This window comes from Musca autumnalis, unplaced genomic scaffold (assembly GCF_047663935.1).
Source record: "Musca autumnalis isolate F117 unplaced genomic scaffold, ASM4766393v1 scaffold_5, whole genome shotgun sequence".
In the NCBI taxonomy this organism is placed as follows: Eukaryota; Metazoa; Arthropoda; class Insecta; order Diptera; family Muscidae; genus Musca; species Musca autumnalis.
The window spans coordinates 134,734,970-134,762,129 of record NW_027412088.1 but is presented as its reverse complement, the minus strand read 5'-3'; the positions used below and the strand labels follow the sequence as shown (position 1 = coordinate 134,762,129).

Sequence of the window (27,160 nt, the reverse complement as noted above, 5' to 3'; positions counted from 1 at the left end):
TCGCAACGTTGCAAGCTATAAGTAAATGAGAGCTTTGATTCCTGGATCGCGGTTACCTTGATATTTCTCCGACTCATAAAGACTACCATTTCGTAGACGTTGTTGAGGAGATTATTTTAATTGAATTGTAGAAATGATGCATTTCCAGGTCGCTGAACAACAGCAAAAGGTGTAAGATGCTGGGCTTGTTACTGTTGGGGAGACTGCGGAGGTATCTTGGGATTCGATGATGACTTGGGGACACGTTGCGAGATGTTCTGGCCCAGTAGGCAGCAACATAACTGTTATCGCAGTAGTCTTGGAAGCGGCGGAAACAGCCTCGGAATTTCACCCATTTCCTATATCAATTACACCGATGTTGACATGTATTGGATATGGATCAAAAAAACGGAACAAATCAATGGCCCGGGGTTCTTCTTTATCACTGTACGGGTCAAAAGAGCCGGAAGCAGCATTCCGGGATATATTGCCGCTACCACGGTGAAACACATAAACCTGTGAAAAAATCGAAGTATTTTCGAGTCAATGAAGTCTAAAAATTAGGCCAAGTATTGAAACACCTAACTAGACCATTTGTTAAGAATATTGTAATCAAGCAGATATCCGAAAGGATCCTGACATATAGTATAATATAATGTGTCAGTCCGTCTTTGATTATTTTCTTATATCATATTGTCACTTTAATAGAGAAAATATTCATATTTAGTAATTCTACTAATTTACTTTCTTTCTATTTTTAGGTATGCTTTCAAATATTTGCATGAGATGTGGGTAAGAATTTTAAAGAGAATATCACATCTTTCTGATCATCCTGTTAGCTAATGTGGACCTAAATCCGATCGTGGATTTTTGGCATACAAATCTTTGAAGTGTTAAATATTTCGCAAAAATAACACAACAACTAGAAATAGGCCGCTTGTTTCTTGCCTTGTCATACTACCATACATAATAAACAGTGTGTCCACAAATATTTAAGGACATTCTGCATATAAATATTTGACATATCAACACACATTGCAACACTGACACTGCTTTGTCATATACATGTCCTTTGTGTTCCTGCGTCAATGGTTGTGTTGGTCGGTTGGTGGGTATGTGAATAACTCCGAGAAAAAGTGTTTACAAACAAAAAATACGAAAAAAGTTGCAAAAATCGTAAACATTTTACCCATGTACCCACACTACACTACACACACATGCATACATACATATGTATGCATAGCTGCGGATGCCTTCAATCTGGATTAAGCTTTGCAAAGCCTTTACAAAAATGACAGAAGAAGAAAAGAAGAAAATACGAAACACCAAAGTACTTTATTAACCTTCTAAACAACAGAACTCACTTAAAGAGGGTAAGAGTTTTGTTGTTGTGGCCAGAATGACACCAAACAACTCCAACCAAGCGCGATGGTCTGTCATGACCAGCACAATCATTTCAGCCAATCTCAAAATACTCTCGCATACACAAACGCACACCCGCCGCCCTTCGTTCATAAGCACATACTTGGAATAGAAGACCGATCAGTAAAGCTAGGAATTTGCATTTTGATGCTCTTTCCTCTTGCCCTAGCCTTTTGACTCATTCACACGTACTTATCATAACCCGACTCACTAAATTATACAGTGACTGTTGTGGTGCCCTCCACCCATGGCATCTTTAGCTGACTTGAAAAAAAAAAAAAAACTGGAGGTGAAAGGACGATAACAAAATCACATTTATTCAAACAAATTCACTCACACACACACACATTCAGAGGGACTCGAAAACTGGCCTGCGACACAAGTGACCCAATAAACTGCCTCTTGAGGCCAATGGACGGACTGTTGTTAAGGGTTGGATGGACACAATGAAAGGCAAAGTACAATCCACAAAAAAAATGAAAAGAAAATAAATAAAACGGCAATAAGGAAAAATCACAAGACCTACCAATATCAGGAACAACTGGATCTAATCCTTGATACAATTAAAATAAATTTCTATTTCAGTTTGGAACTGAAAAATATGCTAGTGGCAACGGTGGTTCCGTTTTAGACATTCCCCAAACTTAAAAGTGCTTCCATGTAAATCGGGGAGGCGGAGATTGTAAATGAAAGGAAATTATAATTAGACCAAGAATTTAGAAAATCGTGAGAACTTGTCAAAACTCTAGTAGACAATAGTTGATGATCAAAAATCTTCTGATATAGAAGAGCAATTACTACTGACGTAGGAATAAAACTTACCATAGTATTTGTGAACATTGAAAAATGGGATTACTAAGCAGGACTATAGGAAAAGTTTGGAGTTTCAATTAACTGACATAATTTCGCATATGCATTTATCTAATGAAGTGCGATATACATATATACTAGTTACCATGCTTTGCCTTCGTCTGCCACACAAACAACATCCTAATATGCCTGAAGATCGGCTTAACCACCCGTGAAACGTAGCGTAATGGTTGGATGCGTGGGACTTCGGTAGACTCCTAATTTTTCAATGTATCTCTTAGGTCATGAAAGCTCAACTCGAACGAGAATAAATTAATTAAATAAAAATTCACTATAAATGACCTTCGCCTTAATAAGGCAAAAATAAAAGTGATTTGTTTTCATTGCTTTTTATACCCTACACCACCTTGTGGTAAGGGGTATTATGACTTTGTGCATTAGTTTGTAACATGCAAAAGGAAACGAGATAGACCCATAGTTCCTTTTAGGGATATACATGGAATCACTTTCTGAGTCGATTTACGCATGTCCGTCTGTCTGTCCGTCTGTCCATGTATTTTTGTAAACAAAGTACAGGTCGCATTTATTGTCCGATTCGCATGAAAATTGGAGAAGATAGTTTTTTTTTTTGGCCAAAGGACGAACGCTATTTCACTATTTCACTATCACTATGGGCGGAGGCAGAGAAGACTATAATTTCGGAGGCAGTCAGACTTCCTCATCAGTTCGTTTAACCGCTGACTCTATGTCGATAAACAGGACAATAAGAAAGACCACAAAAGTAAACAATACTATACTACTATTTCGCTAAATATCGATACAACAAGTAAAAACGTATCAGTCGGCTTTGCCGACAGAGATACCCTCAATCTGTATGAATTGAAACACTTTTTTTCAAAAAAAAAAAAAAAAAAAAAAAAAAAAAAAAACTGTGTATTTATATTTGGGCGAATGAACTTGCCGAAAAATATGGATTTGGATTAAAGATCAAAAGTTTTGCGGGGGAGGTACCTTAAGAAATTGACCGACATAGTCCAATTTGGAAGTGGGTCTTACTTTTGGGAGTCATTCTTATTTACAAATATCGCGCCCACCAGTCATTTCAGTTGGTCACCATATAATTTAGACCCAGGAAAAACATATTATCGCTGTAAAAAGGGACAATAAGAGTACCTTCGCTAAAAATTTCCAAAGGATCCTTGAACAGATCCTTAAACAAAAATGTTGAACATTTGTGTGGGTGATAAACCAAGCAGTGGACCGATAGGTCCCACTTTTGAACATAAACTAAGTTTGGACACAATATTTCGAGATTCAAAGCTTGGTCCAGCCACTGCACTTGCAGCTGGTAGGGGGTTTTTACAGCTTTCGGGTCATTTTCTCAAAAAGTGTCGACACGACACTCAAAAAATTTGTAGTTATAGGGACCTTGAGTGCAACCTGTTGCAAGAAAAATCAATACGATTCGACAGGAGTCTGCACAAAATATTACGACTCCCAAATTTTGGATCGAATTGGTTGATTCGTTGGAGAATTATCATGCGCTGCATACACTACACATGGTGCCTTAGTGGATTTTTTACAGCTTTCCGGCCATTTTCTCAGGAAGTATGGACTTGCCCCTGAAAAAACAGGTACTGGCGTAATGGAGGCAGCAAATACAAGTTGTTACAACAAAAATCAAAGCGATCCGAGAGCAGGTCATAAACTAAACTTTACCGAAATTTTTTGTGGGAGGTACCCGAAGAAGTGGACCGATAGAGTCCATCCAGGCAGACGGACGGACATTGCTAAATCGACTTCAAATTGTCTGAAACGGATTTCGTCCAAACATACATGGGGTCGAAAACCATTATATCGATGAGGCACATTTTGTCCGTATGAAAGTGTATATACTCACGTTAGCATAAATGCTGAGGGTATAAAAACCAAAGTACTTTTCTAAAACTTCTTTAAGGAAAATAGTTTGTCATCGTGAACGTATATTTGCTTACTGTGATAAGCAATAGAATTAAGAAATAGGGAGTAACATTTAAGAAGAAAAAACCTACAAGTTAAAAAGCGTATAATTCGCTAATTCGTTAAAATCAGTTGAGGCCCATGCGCTTTTCGGGTACAGCAAGTGCACCTCTATCAATATGTGTGGATATTCGCAGGTTTCATTCAGCGGCCAAAGTGTGTCATAAGTTGTTACATACTATTCAAAAAGTGGGAAAAATTGCGCGATGTACATATGATTATAAGGTGCATACGATTTCAGTGACCGCCAATTAAAAATACGTCAATATAACATATTTTAGACAGATTTAGGATGCGCCACCACTTTCTATTTTGGGATAAATACGGATATTACGCCAGAATCCCTGTGATTTATGACACACCTCTTTGACAAATATTATAATGACATTTTAAGGACATATATCTGCCGCTGGTACATATAACTGCCGTTTTATTGGGTGGATTCGAACGCGGGCTCATTAGATCCGTCGCGTAAAAAAAAAAAATAAAATCACGCGGGGTTCAAGGGTAACTGCATGACAGTTGTAAATTTTAAAGCTAAAAATAGGTTTTTTAACAAAATTTACGCATCCTATTTTTGCCTTTGGGCTCCTATTATTAGGAAGCTTACGGAGCACACTCATGAAATGTATATCAAACGACGCACAGAGGGGAAACATATGCCTAAAGTTGCTCAAAACTCAAAATATGAAAATCGTTTTTTATGAAAAAAATGTTGATAAACGGCAACCAGACTCTTTTCTACATTTGCTATAACCATCCTCGACTTTGTAAGATTAACCAATCCAATGCAGCAGTCGATTGAACTCAGCCATACTGAAAACAAAAAGTAAATTTTCGAAAACTAAGAAATTAGGTGAACTTTAAAAAGACATTATTTTCGCGAAAATTTATATTTTTCAAGATTTATTGTTTTTGTACAGTCTCCGAATAAGACTAGCTTTTTAAATTTTCAGATTGATTTTACATCTTTGCTCTTTAATGATGGTGATACATATCCTCTTTATGAAAAATTTGTATGATAATTTTTAAGATTACTACAATTTCAATAGTGAAAAAGTCTATTTCCCCGTCGTTTCCCGACCATAGTTTCTTCTAATGTTTTATGCGCTTGAGTCTCAAATATCAGATTCAATCATAAAAAAATTGCGCATATTTGCGCCATTCCGAAAAAATCTAATTTTTCTCAACTAAAATATGAAATATTTTTATATGGAATTGCAAGGTTTACTCACACTAAATTTTGTTCCGCCGTATAACCGGGACTCTTATTTATCAGACTAAACGAACACCTATCAAATATGTTTGCATTATTCAGAAACATTTACGGCTTTCCTCATGTGAATTGAGAAAAATTTAATTTAAGTAAGTTTCAAAAAATAAAATTTGGAATGAAATATATCAAGCTTTTTGTAGAAAATTAACTTATGTTGAAACTGAGGTATGGGGTATTGTAACTCGCGATCAGTTTTACTATACCATAACTTTTGACAGCATTTCGGTAAAATAAACTGTTTTAGCCCGATTCACCGAGGGGTTTCTTAAAATAATAATTTGAGCAAGGTAAAAAAATCGGAAAAAATCGTTGAAATAAACGAGTTTCATTATGTTATTTTCCATTTAGTGGTTTTACAACACAATGTAGAGCTTAACGCTCAAAGGAGAAGTTAAAGAGCACACTTCAGAGTTAAAGTTTCTAATGTACGATTTTTTAATATATCCACTATATCTGCCTCAAAGGGATGCTGACATTTTGAAACCTGAAAAATGGGGTTTTTTGAATTTTTGCTTTAATCGGGACGCGCAGCTGGATTTCCTTAAAAGCTTATTATTTGATTGTAGTACTCGCGATTTCGCATTTTTTAATGTATATCATGAGGGTGTAGCCCTCACGGGATCACAGTAATCTGCGCCCAAACACGAAATGTTTGTGCGTAAATTTTTCTCAAAAACCTATTTTTTTGGTTTAAAATTTACAAACGTCTTTCGATTTCCGTGGAAACCCGCGTAAATTTAGTTTTTTTACGTTCTGAATCTAACAAGCCACGACGCGTAAAAATCCACCCACTAGATCGGCGGATATGATACCCCTCAAATTTCGAAAATTTGCAAAAAATTATTTTGAAAATATCGCATATTAAAACGCGTTTTGGTTGTGTCAGTTCTACTTAAATAAATAGATCGATACGCGTGTTTAAACTGCGCGAAAACAGATATTTAAAAACTCTCGTAAATCCAGAGATATACTAGATTTGTTCTAAAAATTTAGTGCGATGCTACATCCACGGTTCTTGATGGATCGCATTGAAACGGCATAGAATGATGTGTTTTTTAATGGTGATTATTGAAATCGGATGCGCATAAAATGTAAATGAACTATGCGGAAATTATGACCATTTTACTGTATTTTGCACCCTAATATGCAGCGGATGCTACATCGTGGCCGCCAAATAGAATTTGACGAACTGTACATCAAATAATAGGGATTGATTCGCTGTGTCGGATGCGCATCATGTCAGTTTCAAAATTACGCGGTTTATATGCGTTTCAAATGTTGTAATATTTCAATATAACATTATTTTCATGTTATGCCACAATTGGAATTCCTTGGGATTTAATATAATGTTCTAAAAATATTCGCCAATAGGAAAACTATAAGCGAAAAATTTGATACAACGGAATATGATCATTATTGCGTGAAATTTTGACAAAAATGCCGAAGAACTCAAACATTTTTTCTCCAACTTTTCCTATAAAACCATAAAAAAATAAAATTAGAATAATATGATTTTAATTTTTTCGTAATATTTTCTTCGTATTTTTGCAAATAACATGAATACTACAGCTCCAACCTTCACAACTTAGGTTTCATTTTATTCCTCAAAATGTCTGGATGCTGTTATAATTTTTTTTATATATTTTTCGTAAGTATGAGCGCTATTGTTTCAAAAATATGTTTGTAAATACGTTAAATTATTTAACAAATTTGATTTTTCGCGAATCCATTGAGACTTTGCGATTATTTTTTGCATCATAGCAAAGGATACGAATTCAGTTAACGATAATAGGATATAACAGCTAAATATTTTAAGCCGCGATTTTTTTAGAATTTTTTCTAATTATCATAATTAAAACGGTCATATCATTTGCGCGCAACGATCAAAATTAGTAACGAAAACAAATTTGGAATGCTGATTTTTTTCTTAATCTATATACCAAAAATCTTTGATGTAGTATCAACAATTTTTTTTGATTTTTTTGAGACACTGAAATCAAAACTTCACCAATGGCAGCATCGATTTTAAGGGGATGCAGTGTATATATCGAAAAATCATACATTAGAACCATGTTACCCGAGGGGTATTCTTTAATTCTTTCTTTGAGCACAGGTCTGAATGTTGCGTGGTTTGGCCAGAAATCAAGAAAGAACGCAAACAACTTGTTTACTTAAACACATTTTTTTCCACTTTTTATGTTACCACCAACACAGCTCCCACGTGAATTATTTGTTATGGTCCATATGGTTGTGGCTACAACACTTCAATTAATATAAATATATTTATATTGTATAAAATATATTTACAGTTCACGACTTATTAAATAGTGAACCTCAACTTCAACAATTGTAAAACTTTTTTGAATATTACCATGCCACAAAAATCGATTTTGTCAAAATAATTACAGATAGTCAACTAAATTATTGCAAACGATGAATTTTTAAAAAATTGGATTTTTAATTAGGAATTGCTACAAGAAATTCTTAAAATAATCTTGAGGTTTTTGTACATAAATTGATTTACCTATTGTTTAGTCCGCACTATAGGGACTTGGGGGAACAAGTGTATCAAGGCTCTCTGGAGCCAGTACGCCCAATGCGTACGAATGGCCGCCAATATAAAAAGAAAAGAAATAGAAATAAATAAAACACGATAGTTTTTGTAAACGATTTGGCTCAATTGCCGGTGTTTATTTATGGTAAACAATATTACCTTTCGAATAATTATGTACAACGATATGTACGCGATGCTTATGATAAAGCGCGGGTGTTGTTGCTTGCGATTCAAGCAGTTGATCCTTCTATGTTGTTGTTTATGTTATGTTTATTTTGTTGACATCTGCAATAAGTGCAGAAATCGGTCGGAAATAACAAAAACAACAGGCAGAAGAAAAGGTACATCATTTTTTTGATGTCAACTAAATAATTGCAAAATTAATGAACATGCAATAAAATCGCGTAATTCCTCGCGATTAAGGATTTTTATGACTTTACGGTATATGGTGATGTAATCTCTTGACATGTCATAATTTGTTGTCATTAGTAGCGTGCAAAAAATAAGGTATATTCGGAAAAAATACAATGACTAGTAAACGTGCTTTGGAAAATTTGACACATTTGGCCTATACTAATTATTTTAATTGTTCCACAAACATCCCAGACGGGACAAAGGAGAATTCTCTCATATAATTAAGTGCTCCCCGATTCATATTAGCTCAATGATATGGGACCTACAGTTTATCGCCGAGTCCGAAGGGCGTGTCCTAAGACACCACTTGTAGAAAGTTTTACATGGCTGAAATACTCAGGAAATGTCGCCAACATTACTGAGGGGCATTTTGCCACTGTTGAAAATTTGATGTTGCCTGGCCTGGGAATCGAACCCAAGACCTTCTGCCTGCAAGGTGGGTGTGCATACCATTCCACTACGGTGGCAATATAATTATACTAATTATCAAAATAGTAAATACGCTCGAGTAATCTTTGATATCGCCTCTCTTGAGCTGAGAACGTTGTACAATATCATATCGACACCTCCAAATAATAGTATGCTAAGTCTAAAAAGTGAGTTTTGCAGGAGAAGCTCTCAAAGTTTGGAAATTTTTTTGAACTTCAGTACTATGCTAAGTCAATATTTGTTTATAACTTCTATTCGGATTGTCCGATCATTACCAAAATTAGACAGAATTTAAGTTAAAGGACGTTCGACACCTCCAAATAATAGTTTGCTGATTCTGAAAAGCGAGTTTTGCAGGACAAGCTCTAAAAGTTTGGAAATTTCTTTGACCTTCAGTACTATGCTAAGTAAATATTTGTTTATAACTTCTGTTCGGATTGTCCGATCATTACCAAAATTTGACAGAATTTAAGTTAAAGGATGTTAAATATAAAAATTTAAAGAACTTGAAAACATGCTAAGTCGACTTAGCATACTATTGTTTGGAGGCGTCGATATATCGCGCGAGCGAGAAGGAAGACTCAAACTGAAGGCGTCACCTGAAAACGATTTTGGAGTAAGTGTGTTACAAGAAAAATCAGAAAAGTACTATATAACAGCAAGTATTCATTACAAGTGGCTAGGAAAAAGTCATTGCTCTTCCAGCAAAATATAGATAAGCGACTCAGATTTGCTACAGAGAAAATTTCACTCCCACTAGAGTACTGGAATTAGGTTATATATTTTTGTTGAGACGAAAATTATGTTATACGATCGCGGTGGGCCCCAAAAAGTATGGCAAAATTTTCTCATAGCCCTGGAATACAACAATTTAATACATACCGTAAAGTTTGGAAAACTCTCAATTATGACATGGGGTTGTATATCAAGCAGAGGCGTATGGATTTTGGAGAAAACAATGACAAAGGAGGTTTATTTGGATGTGTTAAACAATGATTTAACCAACAGCGTCAAGAAATTTGGGTTGGATGACCCTGAAAATTCAAGCAACTTGCAATGTAAATACTACCAAGACAACAACAAACATACACTTTATTGATGTAGGACTTGCTTGTTATACAAATGCAGCAAAGCTATCGAAACCGCATCACCGATATTATTGAAGAAAAAAGTCGGGAAAATATCGCGAACTAATTGGACCGAAAAAACACCATTAGAATATTACATTCCGAAACTTATTTACTCAATTCCGAGATGTTTATAAGTTGTTATTGATGTCGGAAGTAGGCATGCGAAAGATTAGAACCCACATTTCCAGAAATACCGTGTAAGACTCAAATGTTGTGAATTTTGCAAAAAATTAGTTGACAATACAAGAAATGAGTTGTTTTTAATATTTGTTATTTTTAGAAAAAAATTTAGTGAAATTTTGTGACTTTTTTGTTTTATTTCATTAATAAACATTTGTAAGAATTAAACTGTTAACAAATATATTAACAATTTTATTTATTAAATACCAATAAAACATTGTTTCATTTAAAATTTTGTAATAATTTTGGTTTTGCAATAACTTAGTTGACTAACTGTATGTTTATGCGGGAAATACAATTTTTCATGTGGTAAACATACAGTTTGTCAAGTAATTGTTTTCGAACCAAAAAACTAACATTTTTCTGTATTAATTTATGACAAATGACTGATAATTCTGATAAAAATGTCGGTTTTTTTTGCAAATAATAGTTGGTCGACTTATTTAAGACAAGATAGGATGAATAAATAAAAAAATTAACCCACGTAGTCCAACAAAAAGTAACGAAAACCAATAACTACATGTAATGCAAGTTGCCAAATAAAAGTTTTCGAAATGTAGTGAAGTTCCGAATTATCTCTTAATTAATTTTAAGTAAAAAAAAACAATCTTCAGTGCCCTCTTTTCGGGCCCATGTGGCCTCGTTTACTGTTTATATAACCTGGCACGTTGTAGTAGATCTGGCAACCCCGCTGATCTAATTATTCTGTAGGCATAAAACGCCGTAGTTTTCAGATATTCCCGGTATAAGACCTATAGGACCCTGTTTACATGTAATATGACCTGGTACTCCCTTGGTCCATATGGTAACCCTCCTAGTAGGGATATTCTATGCCTAATATTGTTGATACTTGTTAGTAGTTAACCCTTTTTAAGAATAACATTCATAAAATGTTATGATTTTCAAGAATTTACCAAAAATATGGGTTATTTTGGAACCTCCATTAAATTCCGAAAACATTTATTTGACAGCTTGAATTATATGTAGTTATGGGTTTTCGTTATTTTTTGTTGGACTACGTGGGACAATTTTTTATTTATACATCCTATCTTGTCTTTCATAATTTTTGCAAAAAACCCGACATTTTGATCCCAATACCAGTCATTTTCATAAATTAATATAGAAAAATGTTAGTTTTCTTGGTTCGAAAACAATTACTTGACAAACTGTATGTATATGACCGAACATTACAGCATTGCACAAGATCATGAAGATGTTTTGTTGTCTCTTCAGAGTCGAAGAGGTTTTTTTTCTAATCAATGCATGACACATATAAATAATATTTTCAATTATTTATACTCGAAAATACACTCCACGTCAGTAGAATAGAACACCTAAATTTCTGTTAATGTTATCTTATTTATCCCGAAGCGAATGAATCTACGTTTTTAATCTTGTAGGGATTTAAAGCCTATGATGTTCCGTATCAAACACAGAAAAAATTATGTTTCTAGCTTTTCGCGAAAAGATTTTCTGATCATTTTTCCGATAGTACTATGAAAAATAGGCATTTATTTTCGGTCATCAGGATAGAACAGTCATTTTATTTTCGCGAATTGTGGAGATATTAACGCCGAATTTTCTTTCAGTCGATAAAGCGGGGCTTTCTAATCATTTTTCACTAATAAAACCATATAAATAATTCCGCGGACGCCGAAATAACAGCGTAAACGGGTTTAAATTGATAGATAATAGAAACATCTCGGAATATCAATAAGAGTCGCGAAGTTATGTCATATTTCTCCACAATAAGAGAGAATATGACACAGATAACCTCGACGGATACGTTCGAGTGCTGCGGATGCTGATAACATGGAACATTTTCAAAATAAGTATGAAAAAAGTCAAAATTTCTTATAAAAACCTTGATGTTTTGTTCAATAAAATGATTTTTCCGCGAACAAGTCTGCCGTTTAAGGGTTTGGAAATATGCTCCACATTTAGAGGAAGATAATCTGATATGAAAACAACCGCTATTTTAATATACTGAGCGAAATTTTAGTACTTTTTAAAAGCAACTACGCAACCTAAAACCTAAATTTTCATGGGCACAGTCATTCCCGCGAAAACGGTGCTTTTACATACGAGTTCAGTTAAAAAAACGACTAATTCGTAAAATCCGGTGTGGAGAACATAACCTGGTCCATTATTATTGGAACATAACACTACTGAGAACAGCCGCGGACGCCGAAATAAGAACAAATATAAAATGCAAAGTTCAAAGGGTGTGTTCAATTTGAAAAATGTGCTAAAATTTCCCTCAGTGTATGAAATAGCGGATGTTTTCATATCAGATTATCTTCTTCTAAATGTGGAGCACATGTCCAACCCTTTAAACGGCAGACTTGTTCTGGGAAAAATCATTTTATTGAAGAAAAAATCAAGATTTTTCTAAGAATTTTTGACGTTTTTCATACTTATTTTGAAAATGTTCCATCTTTTCAGCATCCGAAGCGCTCGATTGTATCCGTCGAGGCTGTCTGTGTCATATTCTATCTTATTGTGGAGAAATATGACATAGCTGAGCGACTCTTATTGATATTCCGAGATGTTTCTATTATCTGTCAATTTAAACCCGTTTGCGCTGTTATTTCGGCGTCCGCGGAATTATTTATAAGGTTTTATTGATGAAAAATGATTAGAAAGCCCCGCTTTATCGACTGAAAGAAAATTCGGCGTTAATATCTCCACAATTCGCGAAAATAAAATGACTGTTCTATCCTGATGACCGAAAATAAATGCCTATTTTTCATAGTACTATCGGAAAAATGATCACAAAATCATTTCGCGAAAAGCTAGAAACATAATTCTTTCTGTAATTGATACGGAACATCATAGGCTTTTAATCCCTACAAGATTAAAATCGTAGATTCATTCGTTTTGGGATACATAAGGTAACATTAACAAAAATTTAGGTGTTCTATTCTACTGACGTGGAGTGTATGATTATATTATTTATATTTCTATATATTTACCAAATGTCTGTGGCTGCCACACCATATGTCCCACTAGTTTAATCTTCCACATAATATCCGCGATACGATTTGATCAGATTATAATGCATGAATGAAAAACAATTTAAATTTAAACATGTAAGCGGACAAATCGGATAAATTAAAATAACTCGTTTTGTTTGTTATTGCTTTTGTTCTTGTAACTCCGATACTTTTAAATAATAATTTTATCGATGCAATTGATATGTCAATAAATAGAGAGGGAGATAGAGTATCCATGCAGACATACAGGCGGCTTTGTCAGCCACTTCAAATTTATATTTATTAAATGGGGTTTTAAGGACTTTTCACATACAAACATATGTTTGTATGTGAATGTATTTGTTGTTGCTTTTTGTATTTTGCTTTATTTCGAACTTCATAAATCCGGCACTTAATAACGACAATATTGTTGTGTATTGAAAACTAACCAAAGCGGGATTTTCATGGAGATTTAAAACCAAAGCCATTCAACTTTTCATACAAAGCCGACTAAAGCCGGCCACAAATACGTTTAAAGCTGATTATCATTGGCAATTGCAGTTTCCAAATAAAACAACTGTTGTTTTTTGTATTGTTGTTGTTTGCAACAAATATGTATTTTTATTTCATTTTCAAAGAAATATGTTTTGAAATGTAAATATGTTTTATTCTTTTTTTGTCAATATTATTACACTATTATATGAATAGTAGTGATTGGTAGGTACATGCCAGCAGCATTGCACAGTTTTCATAGAGATTTATTGTAAATGCAACATTAAACATTGAATACACTGAGAATATATGTTTTTTATATTGTATAATAGTTTTTTTTTTATCTACAAAGGCTTGTTGGTGTGCAATATTTGAGATTTAACATGTAACAGTATTGGTGTGCTGAAGTTGTAGTTTTTTTTTTGTTTTGAGTTTAAATTGAAATTTAATTATGTGAAACACCCATTAATTGAATGAAAATCCTTCCCATTGCTAAGGCACACATTCAATGTTGGCTAAGTACTGCATTGCATTGAAAATGAACATTGGGATCTCTGGATCCAACTTTTTTCTCAGATAAGGACAGTTTACGGTCGTTAATTCTGATATAATAACCTGACCATTATCAATAACTCTGATTTATCTGTGAACGCATTGAACAATCTCTTACACCAATCTCTTCACAAGTTTGTTTGTTTTCTTCTACTTCTTAGTTCTAAATTATACAGGAATCATTACAGTTAAGAGCAAAACAAAAAATAAATGTATAAGAAATAAAAAAAAAAAACTCAACAAGATGTACAAATTGTTTTCTTTTTTACTGTTTTTTTTTGTATTTTCAAATTTTTTTAAAATTAAAAAATGTATTTTTATTAAGTTTATACTTACGCCTCCAGCAAGAATACTCAGTATTCTTGGTTATTTTGTGTTTGTTGTTTTGTAATTTCTTTTACAAAAATATTAATTATAGTAATATTAAGAAAATAATTGAACTTTACCACAAATCAAAGTTTAGAAAAAAAATGAGAAAATTAAACAAAAATAAAAAACTTACAATTCAAAGTAAAGTAGAAAAAATAGTCTCTTGATATGTATAACTGAGAAAAACAGTAGTGGTAGGGCTAATGTAAGGACATCCCTTCGGATTCCTAAAATTTATACGAGTCACCTTACTACGAGAAAAATAGAGTAGTTTTGAGAATATCCTACTCCTCTTCTGTCAATTTTTTTAAATATTTTGTTTTTCTTTCATTGACACTAACATTTAGAAAAATTTTCTGTCCAGTTCCTATACTATGGCTTGGTATAAGTCCAGTCTAGTTTGTTTTGTCCGTTTCTTCTGTATGTGTCTGTTTGTCTGTATGAGTTGTTTTAAGTGTATTTGTTCATGCAGTATGTGTGTTTGTTTTGTGTTATCCTAGGTGAGCACCATCCGTACCCCTCTTCTCCATTTAGAAAAGCAATGAGAACAAACTTCTGACACCGGTGGATGTGGAACCAGAGCCTAATGTGAAACCGCTGCTGGTCTGTCTATGTCTCGAGGCGTGGCTGGAAATGTTTGAACGGATACGTTCGTAGCTGGCAACATCCTGTAATAGAAAAGAAAAATTGGAATTTTTATAATAGATTCTAGAAGTTACATAATCGACATAACTGATCTAAATCAAACTCAAGATGGTGACAGTGACGACAAATGTGACATTTGTTACAAGTGTTGTAAATCGACAGTAATCTCACCTCTTTGTCGGCATTGGACAAAATACTGCGCATTGAATCGGCCACAGGCCATTTCTTCTTCATCACCAAGTTGCTGGGTGGTTCATGGGCAACACCAGCATCTACGGACCAAATGGTGACGGTTTCACCGGGCGAAACTTTGGTGCCACGGGTGAATTTGAATGCCAACTCCTCATCGCCAGCAATGCGGGTCAATTGCCAACCGGTTAGATTGATTTCATCGGTACCCTTATTGTGCAATTTAATGAAACGTCCTTCACTGTCGGCTTCCAAGATTTGGAGATCACCTTTGGCGGCTGAGTTAACAGTGAAATCGGCCAGGCTGCGATCTTCGGATTCATCGATAACAGTGCGGCGACGTTTAACTGCGCTACCACTAGCACTGCCACTTGGTGTTGCGGAACGACGTCCACTGGGTGTAACACGGCCAGAGCGATAGGCCGAACTGGAGCTGACCGACAAATGGGTACCATTGGAGTAACCAGAATCAACTTGGCTTGTATTTTGGCTGCTGCGAGCAGGAGAAGTAATGTTAAGACGTCTCTCTTCACCACCCAACAATTTGTCGTAGGCAGCAATTTCCAAATCCAGCGAGACCTTGATGTCCATGAGGTCTTGGTATTCTTGCAACTGCTTGGCCATTTCGTCGCGCATGCGTTGCAATTCGGCTTCCAGGGAAGCGATATATTGATTGTGGCGGGCACGTTCACTGTCCAACAAGTCTTCCAACTCACGAATGCGGACCTGAGGAATACAAAAGAAAATAATTGTTTAAATTGATGTTCAATTTGTAGAGATGCGGCGTAGTAATGATTCGGTAAAGGTAGACCTGAGCTAAGAGATTATGTATATTTTCTTTTTATTAAGTAGTAGCATCTTCAATTAGCTTAGAACTAATTTAAAGTTGTCGTTACGTTAGTTTTTTTATAGAAAGTTGTCACAGCTTCAACTACAGTCGAACTTCTCTAAAACGAACGTTTCTATAACGAATCATTTCACAAAAATATGAATTTTTCTTCTCCTTTAATAAATTCGTCTACTGCATTGTAATTCTTCTTCCCCAGTAACTGCTTTATATAGAAGTTCGACTGTATTCAGTAAATGCTATCCTTTTAGCTTTGCCTCTGATCTACTTTTACCAAGCTATTGTCCCATCATCTTCTTTCCCATTTATACTCACATTCAAACCAGCATTAATGCCCTCCAAATCCTTAATCTTGCCATTGAGACCATCAACCTTGGTGCGCATCATTCTCAACTCTTCATGGACATGAGCTGAGGCATTATTGGCACGATTGGCAGCAGCTTGGAGATTCTTAATTTCATTGTCATACAACAACTCAATTTCTTCACGATTGGCACGCATTTGCGATTCATATTGATCGCGCAATTCCTGTAGGGATTGTTGCAATTTAGCCTCGTATTCCTTGGACAGGCGACCATCCAATTCACTGATTTCAATTTGACGGCGAGAACGGGTTTCAGTAAGTTCACGGACATGAACTTGATCCTTGAAGCTCAACTCTTCGCGCAAGCTTTGGTTTTGATTTTCTAAATCGACACGGGCCAATGTTTCGGCCTCCAATTGTTTGCGCAAATCATCCAATAGCTTCAAGAGACGAGCATTTTCAGCTTGCAGCTCCTTGGCCAGATCGTCGGCCTTTTTGCGATCAGCCAAGGCTTGATTGTATTTGCCATTGACTTCATTGAAGCGACTCTCAAAGACGCGGGCACTGTTCTCAGCCAAAGCACAATCTTTGGTCTTTTTGTCCAATCTAAAAGAAAGGCAAAAAAAAAAAACAAAACAAATTAAAAATTTTGTTAAATGTTTATGATTGAAATAATTTATAGTTTATGCTAATTCCAAAGCTATCTGTCTTTGCAAATTTGGGAGAGAGAGAGAGAGAGGTGAGAAATGACGTCAGGTCTAATTTTGATGATGTTGCTTTGTATTTGGTGTTTATTTGAAACTTGTTTTCGGAATACTAAATTTTCGGGTTTACATCATCAAACCTTTTTTGTTTGGCCAAATCATATTGTCTTCTTGTTGTTATTATATTAGCAAAGGAGTTTAAATGTTTTCAATAAGTTATTTGTATGATGGTGGCACCACACACATAACAAAAAACTCAAGTGAAATCATTTTCAAAAACTAAAATAGTTTCCCTCCAAAAATAAAAAAAGAAATATTAATGATTGTCATCACCATCATCATCATTATGCTGCCTTTCTAGCTTTGTTTATGATGATAATTATGATGATCATCATCATTATTGTCGTTTATAATGAAAATTGATGGAAATTTTCATTTTCAGTGTCATATAAATATTTGTTTTTTTCATTCTATTTTAATATCTGCTGCTAATTAATGGGATTTTTCTAAAAATATTTCCTTGATACGTATGCGAAAAAATGCGAGGGAATACGGCCAATTTGTTTGCTCATAGCTAAACTTTTGGTTGACTGTACCAATATCTGACGGAACACTCAGCAACAGAGTCGTAGCGAACAGGTGGGAGATAAAAAATCTTAGTTTGAATGTTTAATTCAAAAGATATTTTTTCCTCAATATGTTTATATAAAGCAACTGCTCTTAGAAAACTGTACTGATAATAATTGGATATTATTGAAAATTTTGTTTTTTCTTTAGCCTAAAATTTGCATAAAATACAAAAATTACCTGTTAATAGCAGGTTGTACTGTACATATGTATCTGATATCTCCTCTACCTTTAGAACATAAATTTCCTTCAAGAACTTTTCAAAATGTTTTTGAAAACAAAAGCATTAACTAGCCTTGTCATTTTTTTGTTTTTGTTGGACAGATGACGCTAATTTATGTTGTTAATTATGTTTCGGGTATTATGTGTGGATATCTGAATGATCTCACAAAGAGGTGAAAATTAATGGAAATATTTGTGTTGTCATACGAATTTGTTTCATTTTGTATCTAAATAAAAATATTGGTAATTTATGAGACATTTGTAGTTATAAATATGATTTTTTTAATATGTCATAGAGGAATTTGCCTAAGTTAGAAATTCAAATTCTTCACATTTACTTTCGAATAACGTTTGATTACAAAACTTTCTTCACTGATCTACTTGTAATTTTGGCAGTGGGAAATAATGTCCTTTGTTTGAGAGTGCAGTTATGTTTGTTTGGAAGCAATACTAAAATAATTCTCAATAAAGTTGTTTTAGATATAAAAGGAGGGGGCATATTTTTCTATTCAAATCTTACGAACCATATAAGCAAGAAAATTTTGTCAAGATCAAAATCAAGAAACTTCCCTTCGAAAAAATGACCTATAAAAATATCAAACTAACAAATTGTGTGTTTTCCGACGCACAGCAGTGGGAAAATATGATTTTCGTTGACAAATTCTGTTAGGCTATACCTAAAAAAATCGCAATAAGGCGATGCTTCTGGTCATACTACTCATCACGAGTACAACTGACACTTGGTTATACAAATTGTTTATCTAGGGTTTTTATAAAAACCTACGAAAGCATATCTGAACATAAAATACTTGGGAGATCTTCTCTGCCATAATTGACCCATCGAAAGTTTTTACGTATTCACCTCGTGTGATAGTTCCTATAAGGCTGATACTGCCCAATTTATTTAGATTTTGATTGTGACTGTTTAAAACGGACCTTAGCTCTGTGCCAGCAAAATTTTGAAAGCAATATATGCCGAATAACCCATTACAAAAGAATGTAAACAAGTTACATTCTGCATTACCAATAGGCAACAAATAATGAGTAATTTCTTAGAAATTGTACACGAAAAGACAGCTTATTTTACTCATTAGTTAATAACGAAAATAGGAAAAATTGTTCCCAGTGAAAATTTGGGAGCCAAATGAGACGAATAACTTATTACAAAGTAATGCAAACAAGCTACCTTCTGCATTGCTTAAAGATAATATATATATTTTTTTAAATTTTACTAGGCCAACAACTTTATTTCACTCATAAATAAGTAATGAGTAACAGTGGCACAGAGTATTGTGAGTTCAAAATGTGGAGTGTGGTGAAATAGAGAAGAAATTGTTTCCACGAGTTCCAAAAATAGACTATATGTTATTTTCAACTTATTTGTCGACTTTTAGTGGCCATAGAATAAAAAATTTTTCGGGTGGCATGCCATTGTTAAAGTAATGAAGAAGGTTGATTTGCTACCAATAAATGCTATATGTATATAATATATATAATTGTTCCACAAATATCCCAGAAGGGACAAGGGAAACTTCTCTCATATCAATGAGTGCACCCCGATTCACATTACCTCAATGATGTGGGACCTACTGTTTATCGCCGAGTCCGAACGGCGTGTCCTAAGACACCACTTGTAGAGAAGATTTACATGGCTGAGATACTCAGGAAATGTCGCCAGCATTATTGAGGGGTATTTTGCCGCCGTTGAAAAATGTTTGGTGTTGCCTGGCCGGGAATCGAACCCGCGACCTTCTGCGTTCAAGGCGGGTGTGCATACCATTGCACCACGGTGGCACCCATATGTTTTTTTTAGTTTTTTAACTCCCTGGATCTCGTATTTAGCTTCACTATTTGTAAAATAAAATTTATATTCAGAAGCAACAGAAAACAAAACAATGTGTGTTTATCCATTTCTGAATTATTCATCCAAACATCAGCATTTTTCTATTTAAATTTCAGAAATATATAAAAAAAATAGATCTTCAATTACCTATTGCTGTGTCAAATTCTTTGTATAGAAAATAAAAAAAAAAAACATGAAATAAAAAATTGAAATGAGGCGTTGAAATAATTCACCTATGGTTTGTCTATCAAAATTTTAAATATTTTCATAATTGCATAAAACTATCCAGAAAAAAAACATAAATAAATAAATATGACAAACACAAATATTTAAAGTCACCAAAAAATTATCGAAATTTTTCTGTTTTCGTTTTCGAAAAATATAAAAAATCCGCTGATTATCTATTGATATTTCAAACTCCTTGTGTAAGCAAATTACAGCAATTTTTAAACTATAATGCATCCTAATGGGAAAAATGTTGAAAAGTATCAATATTTTAAATATTTTCAAAATTTCATTAAATTATCCAGAAAATTCCATGCACTAATGTTTTGCGTTTCATTAAAAAGTGGCACCACATAAAAAAGTTATGAATAGCAATAACTTAATAAAGTTCATGGAACTGCACGTAAAACTATTTGGGATTTCATTCCAACTCGAGAGACACGAAATAAGGATATTACCTCTCCTACAACCAACAAAATCCACAGCATTTTTTGTTCGAAAAAAGAAACTGAATCGAGACTAAAAACTTTCATAGACAACTGAAAATGGATTAAAAATTTTCCAAATTAAATATCTCAACTTTTCCCTGAGTTATTAAAATTCTTATCCGAAAAAATCTACAACTAATTTGTTTAGAAAGTTAGAAACTACGACTTGATGACAGGGTTAGGGTCTATTTTTAAAGCTCCTCATACAATCAACAAAACCACAACATTTTTTATATGGCAGTAATGTAGCTACGAAAAAAGAGTTGTCGGTTCTAAATCATAACTCTGAATGGCTTAAAATCTCTAAAAATATTAACACCTCCTATAATGTCTCCTGCATCCATAGTATTTTTGTAGGAAAAAAATTCTACAAATTTTTTTCTTAAAAAATTAAAAATTTCTTCTCACTCAAGGCAAGGCAGGCAAACATTAAATTCAAGGTTGCCGGCATGTTGTTGTTGTTTTGTATTCTCAAATGCCGCATTTGTCATGTGGGTTGGTTGGTTGATTGCTCTTATGCCGGCACTTATCAAAGCTAATCTAAATTTACTCACAAAAGCAAACACAAACGCAAAACAGACAGAAATTCGAAAAGAGTAAAAATGTCAAAACAAATTTACTTAGCTCACTCATCTCATTTTGAAGCTCACAAACAACACGCTTTATTTGTTATGCGGTTGGTGATGGGCAGAGGGGGAAGGGGGAGTACTTATCTAGCAGCTCCATAGAGTGTGTTTTTGTGTGCGTGTGGGGTAGAATATGCAAAATAAATGGATTCTATTTACTGGCATAACTAATTATTGGCCTTAAATGAATTTCACCAGAGTTGTGCGAGAGAAATAAATGATTTTTAATGGAATTATGGGAAGAGATTGATGCTTTTCTCAAACTTTGTTGATTTCCATGCTCAACCTCATCCATTGTAATGGGAATTTGAATGAGCTCATTATTTATACAGAAAATTAATACCCAATTCATTGATGTTTATGGTGGAGGTGATGAGAAAAATGGGGAAGGGGAAACATTTTATTGCCTATGTGCTGCGTGTGTGTTTGACCGTGTAAATTATGATTTGTTGTAATAGAGAATATTAGTTTTTCTTGTTTTGTTTGTTTATTTTCATAAAGCTGACATCATTGCTAATAAATCGATCTAAACGCACAATGTTTAACAAACACACACCTCTGTACATAGATGATGACGGTTTCCATTTACATGGGCAATTTGGCCTTGTTAGCTAGCTGGCCGTATGGCCAACGGAAGAACCACACAATACTAATACGTCCCTTGGTACTTTGAGGGCGGGTATCAATGTGCGCGTATGTGTGTGTTTGAGTGTTATTCTTAGCCCTGACAACTGATGGCCTTCAAAGTTAAATGACCACAATCAAATATTTGTGGCTTGTGATTTTAATTCAAGAAAACAAAAATACACAAAGCTGGGGATAAAACATTAACTGAAACTGGTAATATTAAGAATATTAATTTCTTCATTTCATTTCTGTTTGAAATTTCAAATAGAAACCTGTTGATTTGTTTTTGTTTTTAACTAATAGGTATTCCATCTCTTACTCTTCTATACAGTGTTCTAGAGATTTTGATAAAATTGTATAGTAAATTGTTGACTTCTTTTGTTGTTTGGGGAAGGAAGTTTGCTAGACCCTAGAAACTAAACGACAAGCGTTTAATTCTGCCTTTCTGAAAGTCCCTTCTATTGACCCTTTCTAAAAGAAAGAGTCCTTCAATTATCCTTTCAGAAGGAAAGTTGGCTTCTATAGACTCTTTCTAAAGTAAAGGCGGCTTGGCTTCTACAGATCCTCTCTTAAAGAAAGAGTGGTCCTATAGACCTTTTCTGTAAGAAAGGATGCTTCTAAAGAGCCTTTCTGAAGTAATAGGAGCTTCATTAGAATCTTCCTGAAGTAAAGGATGCTTCTAATGACCCTTTCTGAAGTAATAGTAGCTTCATTAGATCCTTCTATAGATCCTTTCTGAAGGAAAAGGTGCTTCATTAGACTCTTCCTAAAGTAAAGGATGCTTCTAAAGACTATTTCTGAAGTAATAGGAGCTTCATTAGACTCTTTCTGAAGTAAAGTGGGATTCATTAGACTATTACTGAAGTAAAGAGTGGTTCTACAGACCCTTTCTGAAGTAAAGGGGTAGACAGTTTCTTTCTGAAAGAAAATGTGCTTCTATACCCCCTTTGTTTCTGAAAGAAAGGGTTCTAAATGTTTTCTCCGTTATTCTTTAAAAAATCGATTGATTGATCAAAAAATTTCTAGCACCGCAGCTTAAATTACATTTCGTCAAATTCGTCAGTGAATTGTAATAAAATTGAAATATGAATCCTGTAATGTGAATTGTTGCAAATTTTATTTGTTTTTGAGAGAGTAAATGCGTCCATCCATTACTCATTATTTGGAAAAATAATTTTAAAAAATAGTTAGCGGGAAGGTTTCACAGCCCCGTATAAAATATTACATTTCCTCAGCGAATTATAATATAATTGAAAAATGAATCATGGAATGCAAATTCTTGACAATTGTTGTTGCTTTTTTCATAGAACTCCCTCGTAAGACTTAACCTCCCTTCGATTACGTGTTGCCTCAGTCTCTGTCATAGAGTATAGTCCGCCCCTTTAATAAATATTTTTTATTATTATTATTGTTTTAAATATCAATTAAAAACCAATTGTGCTTTTATCTTTCAAAGTCTCTCTCAACTTTATTTTACTTCATCTCGAATCTATTCTGAGAATTGTAGTGAAATTAAATTAAAATATGAATCATGAAATGTAAATAGTTGACGATTTTAAATGTGGACTTTCAGACCTCCAAACCTATGCTATTGCCTCTCTCTTTATGCTGTCATATATTAGAAATAGACTGAGTAATCTCTTTCCTTTGGCGTAAAGTAAACAAACAAAATTGCATTCAAAATGAACTGCATTTTTTATTCAAAACATGTGTAAGAAAGGCCAGCATATCTACTATTAGGGATGCCGATCGAATTATCTTGAAGATTTTCTTGTTCACAATAGCTTGTAACATAGGACTTAAAGCTTCAAAATAAGTCTTGAAGGGGTAAAAATATCGAATTATTAACATTGAAATTCGAAACAAAAAATACAACATTTTTGGTTGCATTGGTTTTATGTTTGGTTTTTCGAATTACAAATGAAATTCGAATTTCAAATGGAATAATTAGATATTATTCCATTACAAATGAAATGTTTCGAATTGTAACATATGAAAATGTTGTATTTATACCGATATTTTCCGACAATATTGGATAGAATTTTTAAAGCAGGTGAAGCTGCAGCACCTGTCATACATTTTGTAGCTTCAGGTGGCAAAAGTTGTTGGGTGCCTATTTTGTCATTTCTGATAGTTTTGAGTTAATCTACCCTCATCCCTTAAGGGTCAACAATCTTAAAGAATTTTTTCTATAAATAAATCAGTTTTTTTTAATATTTCTGAGTTTGAAAAGGCAACAATTTTTAGAACTTGGGATTTAAAAATAATAATTTCTCTGTTGTAGAACCTGCAAAAGTCTACTATTTTTGAAATTTTAATAATTTTTTCCTTTAAAAATATGTCAAAAAAAGTAGCATTATAATATTGCAGGTTTTTCTTTTCAATGCCACATTCGAACAAGTTATTCAACATTTATTTTTTAATTCCTGGAAATTTTCATAACTCCCTCCAGAAGTTTATTTCTAAAACATTCTAACCAACATTTCTATTATTTATAAAATGCCTCTTTACACCTCTACCTCTAAGCAACATGTGTTGTTGCTGCTGTTATTTTTATTATTATTTCTTTATTATTGCTTTTTTGTTTATTTACTTGCTTGCCTTGCAGCTCTATAATGGCTAGCAGCTGCTCTGCCTGCCTTCTATGTGGGGTATAGTCACCAGCAATCAGCAGAGATGATGGTGGCGCTCTCTGCTGGCAGCATTAGCAACGTGTTAAGTTCAGTGTTTTTTTGCGTTTAAGAGAACAAAATTCACACACAAACAATACGTAAAACGAAAGAAATAAAAAATAACGAATGACATCATTGGCCGGCCAGTGGTATTTATTTGATGTTTGTTAAAATCAACATTTTTGTTTTTTTTTTTTTTTGGAAATACTTTTGATGATGGTGGTAATTTATTGAACATTTTAAGCTTGATGCCGACAATGCCACCATGTAACTGAAAAACTGGAAGCATGACATCATACACCAAACTATATTTCCATAAAAATACACGTCTATGAATACAACAGCCAGCTGGCAGCTGTTTGAAGCTGACACGTCAGTAAGCAAGGGCTCAAAATAACAACAAACATGTGGTACACAAATGGAACCTACATGCTATCACCCATGTATGTGTGTGTGTATGTGGGGATATAAACAAAAATGTAAACAACAACACAAATCTATATGTGGGTGTTTTGTTGGCCCTTATGGACAGGCCATTGGGGGCCATCATACCCTTGAAGCACTTGTAATCTTAAAAACAACGCAAAGGGCCACCGTTTCCCGTTACTCCCCTCCTCAATATCTGTTTTGTTATAGTTTTCAAATTTCACAACAATAATAAATATGGATGTACTTTTACCCCATTTCCCTTTGGAATACCTACTTTTGTTTCAATTCATCATTCTCCTCCCACAAACGTTTGATATCAATTTCCAATTTGGCCTTTTCCTTGGAAACTTCATCCAACATTTTGCGGGCAGCTGATAGTTCCTTTTCATACAAGGCCTTCATGTTGGACACCTCACGGGTAACTGTGTCCTGGGCCAACTGCAATTCCTGTGTCAAACGATTGTTCTCATTCTCCAAGTGACGCATGCGATCAATGTAACAGGCCAAACGATCGTTCAAATGTTGCAGCTCTTCCTTCTCCTGGAGACGGCTGGTACGTGTGGGACTGGTGGGGCTAGCGGCGCCCAAACGACTTCCACCCTGGGGTGTCGAGGTGGAGGCACGCGATACGCGGCTGGTGCTCAAGGTAACACGTTTCTGTGACATTTTGTTGTCAAAGCTTTTCTGTTTACTTTGGAATTAAGTACGAATTTGTTCAATCTTTTTTTTTTTTTTGAAAAGACGCGTCTTTTCTATTCTATTTATAATTTCTTTTGTGTAAACTTCTCTTTCTCTATATTTTTAACCTTTTAGAGATTTTTTTTGTATTTTGTTTAATTTATCTTCACTTGACTTTGTACGTCTGCTTGCTTGGACTTCAGAAATTAAACTAAACATTTAACCTCAGCGGTATTCAAAATGAAATCATCATCGCCGAACATTGCGTTCACGAAACAAGTCGTTGTGTCGTAGCCACTGCAAGCGACAACGCCATCGCTGACGTTGTGCTAACTTGGTTGCTAATATTATTTCTCCGCATACGTTCTCACATTTGTTTGTTGGCTCTTTCATTTTCTAGTGTTTGGTACTGTTTCGTTGCTAGTTGGTTCTCCATCTATTTCGCAACGTCTTGCCTGTCTGGCCCCCCTTTCTGGGTTGTCCATATGTCTGCTCGTTTTAGCTTTCTTCTTCTGCTGACGTTTGTTTCTATTCGTGATGTTTAATTTATTGCTTCTGTTACTTTTTTGTTGTTTGTTCCTTGCCGACGACTTCCTTGTACTTTGTTTGCCGTTTACCCAACCATACCCTTGTCCACCAACTATTGTTATTGAGACCGAATATTGTTGTTTCTTTTCACTCTTTTTGTTTTCTTTCATTACGTCGTAGTTTGTAAGAATTACAAACTTTTCTTACCTTAACCCAGAACTGAAAACCCATTCATGATAGTGTTTTATGTATGTTCCTACAAAGTACCTTTGCACAGTGGGTTGAAAATGTTCATACATGCTGTGTAAAAAAGGATTAAAAGAAGAATATAATGAACGATTCCAATTTCGACTCAGGCAAATAAACCTTGTTCATGATGCGTAAGCTTATTTGATCTTCAATAGTTTTGGGTGTGCCCAAGCAAAGACCGTCAGTCTACGAGCCTAGAAATTTTTGTGCCAGTATTACATGCCCGATTTTGGACCACACATATCAAAGCCTCAGGTCTTTGGGGCCCCTAACCGCGAAAATTGATGTGATAGGGAAAGACGCCGGGATACGTGTTACTTTCTTGTTATTTTTTCTCTTCTATCACGCTGCGGTGTTAGAAAATTGTTAATAATGACAACTATGGTGGGATACTAAATCCCGGCTCATACACTTGTTTGAGCATTGCCATGAACATTCAACGCTTTGGATGATTTAAAGATCATTCGCAATGTCATCCACTTTAAATTGTGTTGGTTCTCCTCTTCTTTTCGCCCTGTCAATTTCGAAAAAATAACTTGCGCAATTCTTCGGATCAGTCAGCGTAACGTCGCCAAGAGTGACTGGTATCCTATCTTCCTTTTTCCCAGGGTTCGAGAGTGACTTAACCATTGCCCACAATTCACTTATTCCCGGGA

The 27,160-nt window shown here is 34.4% G+C and overlaps 2 protein-coding genes across 4 annotated transcripts in view; one reads left to right on the top strand and one right to left on the bottom strand.

The window, feature by feature from the left end:
* ttv (exostosin glycosyltransferase 1 ttv) overlaps positions 1 to 27,160 on the top strand; it is a 415,109-nt gene that overhangs the window by 237,192 nt on the left and 150,757 nt on the right. The window lies entirely within an intron of this gene.
* Positions 13,767 to 26,058, bottom strand: LamC (Lamin C). Of its 2 annotated transcripts, none has more exons than XM_073955533.1 (4): positions 25,324 to 26,058; positions 16,598 to 17,192; positions 15,418 to 16,161; positions 13,767 to 15,269 (listed from the first exon to the last, which is right to left on the bottom strand). In XM_073955533.1, exons 1-4 carry the CDS (start codon positions 25,713 to 25,715, stop codon positions 15,132 to 15,134), a joined length of 1,869 nt encoding a protein of 622 aa, XP_073811634.1. In that variant the 5' UTR covers positions 25,716 to 26,058; the 3' UTR covers positions 13,767 to 15,131. The 2 variants fall into 2 exon arrangements, with proteins under 2 accessions (XP_073811634.1, XP_073811633.1); XM_073955532.1 differs by having other exon boundaries at positions 15,335 to 16,161; positions 25,324 to 25,952.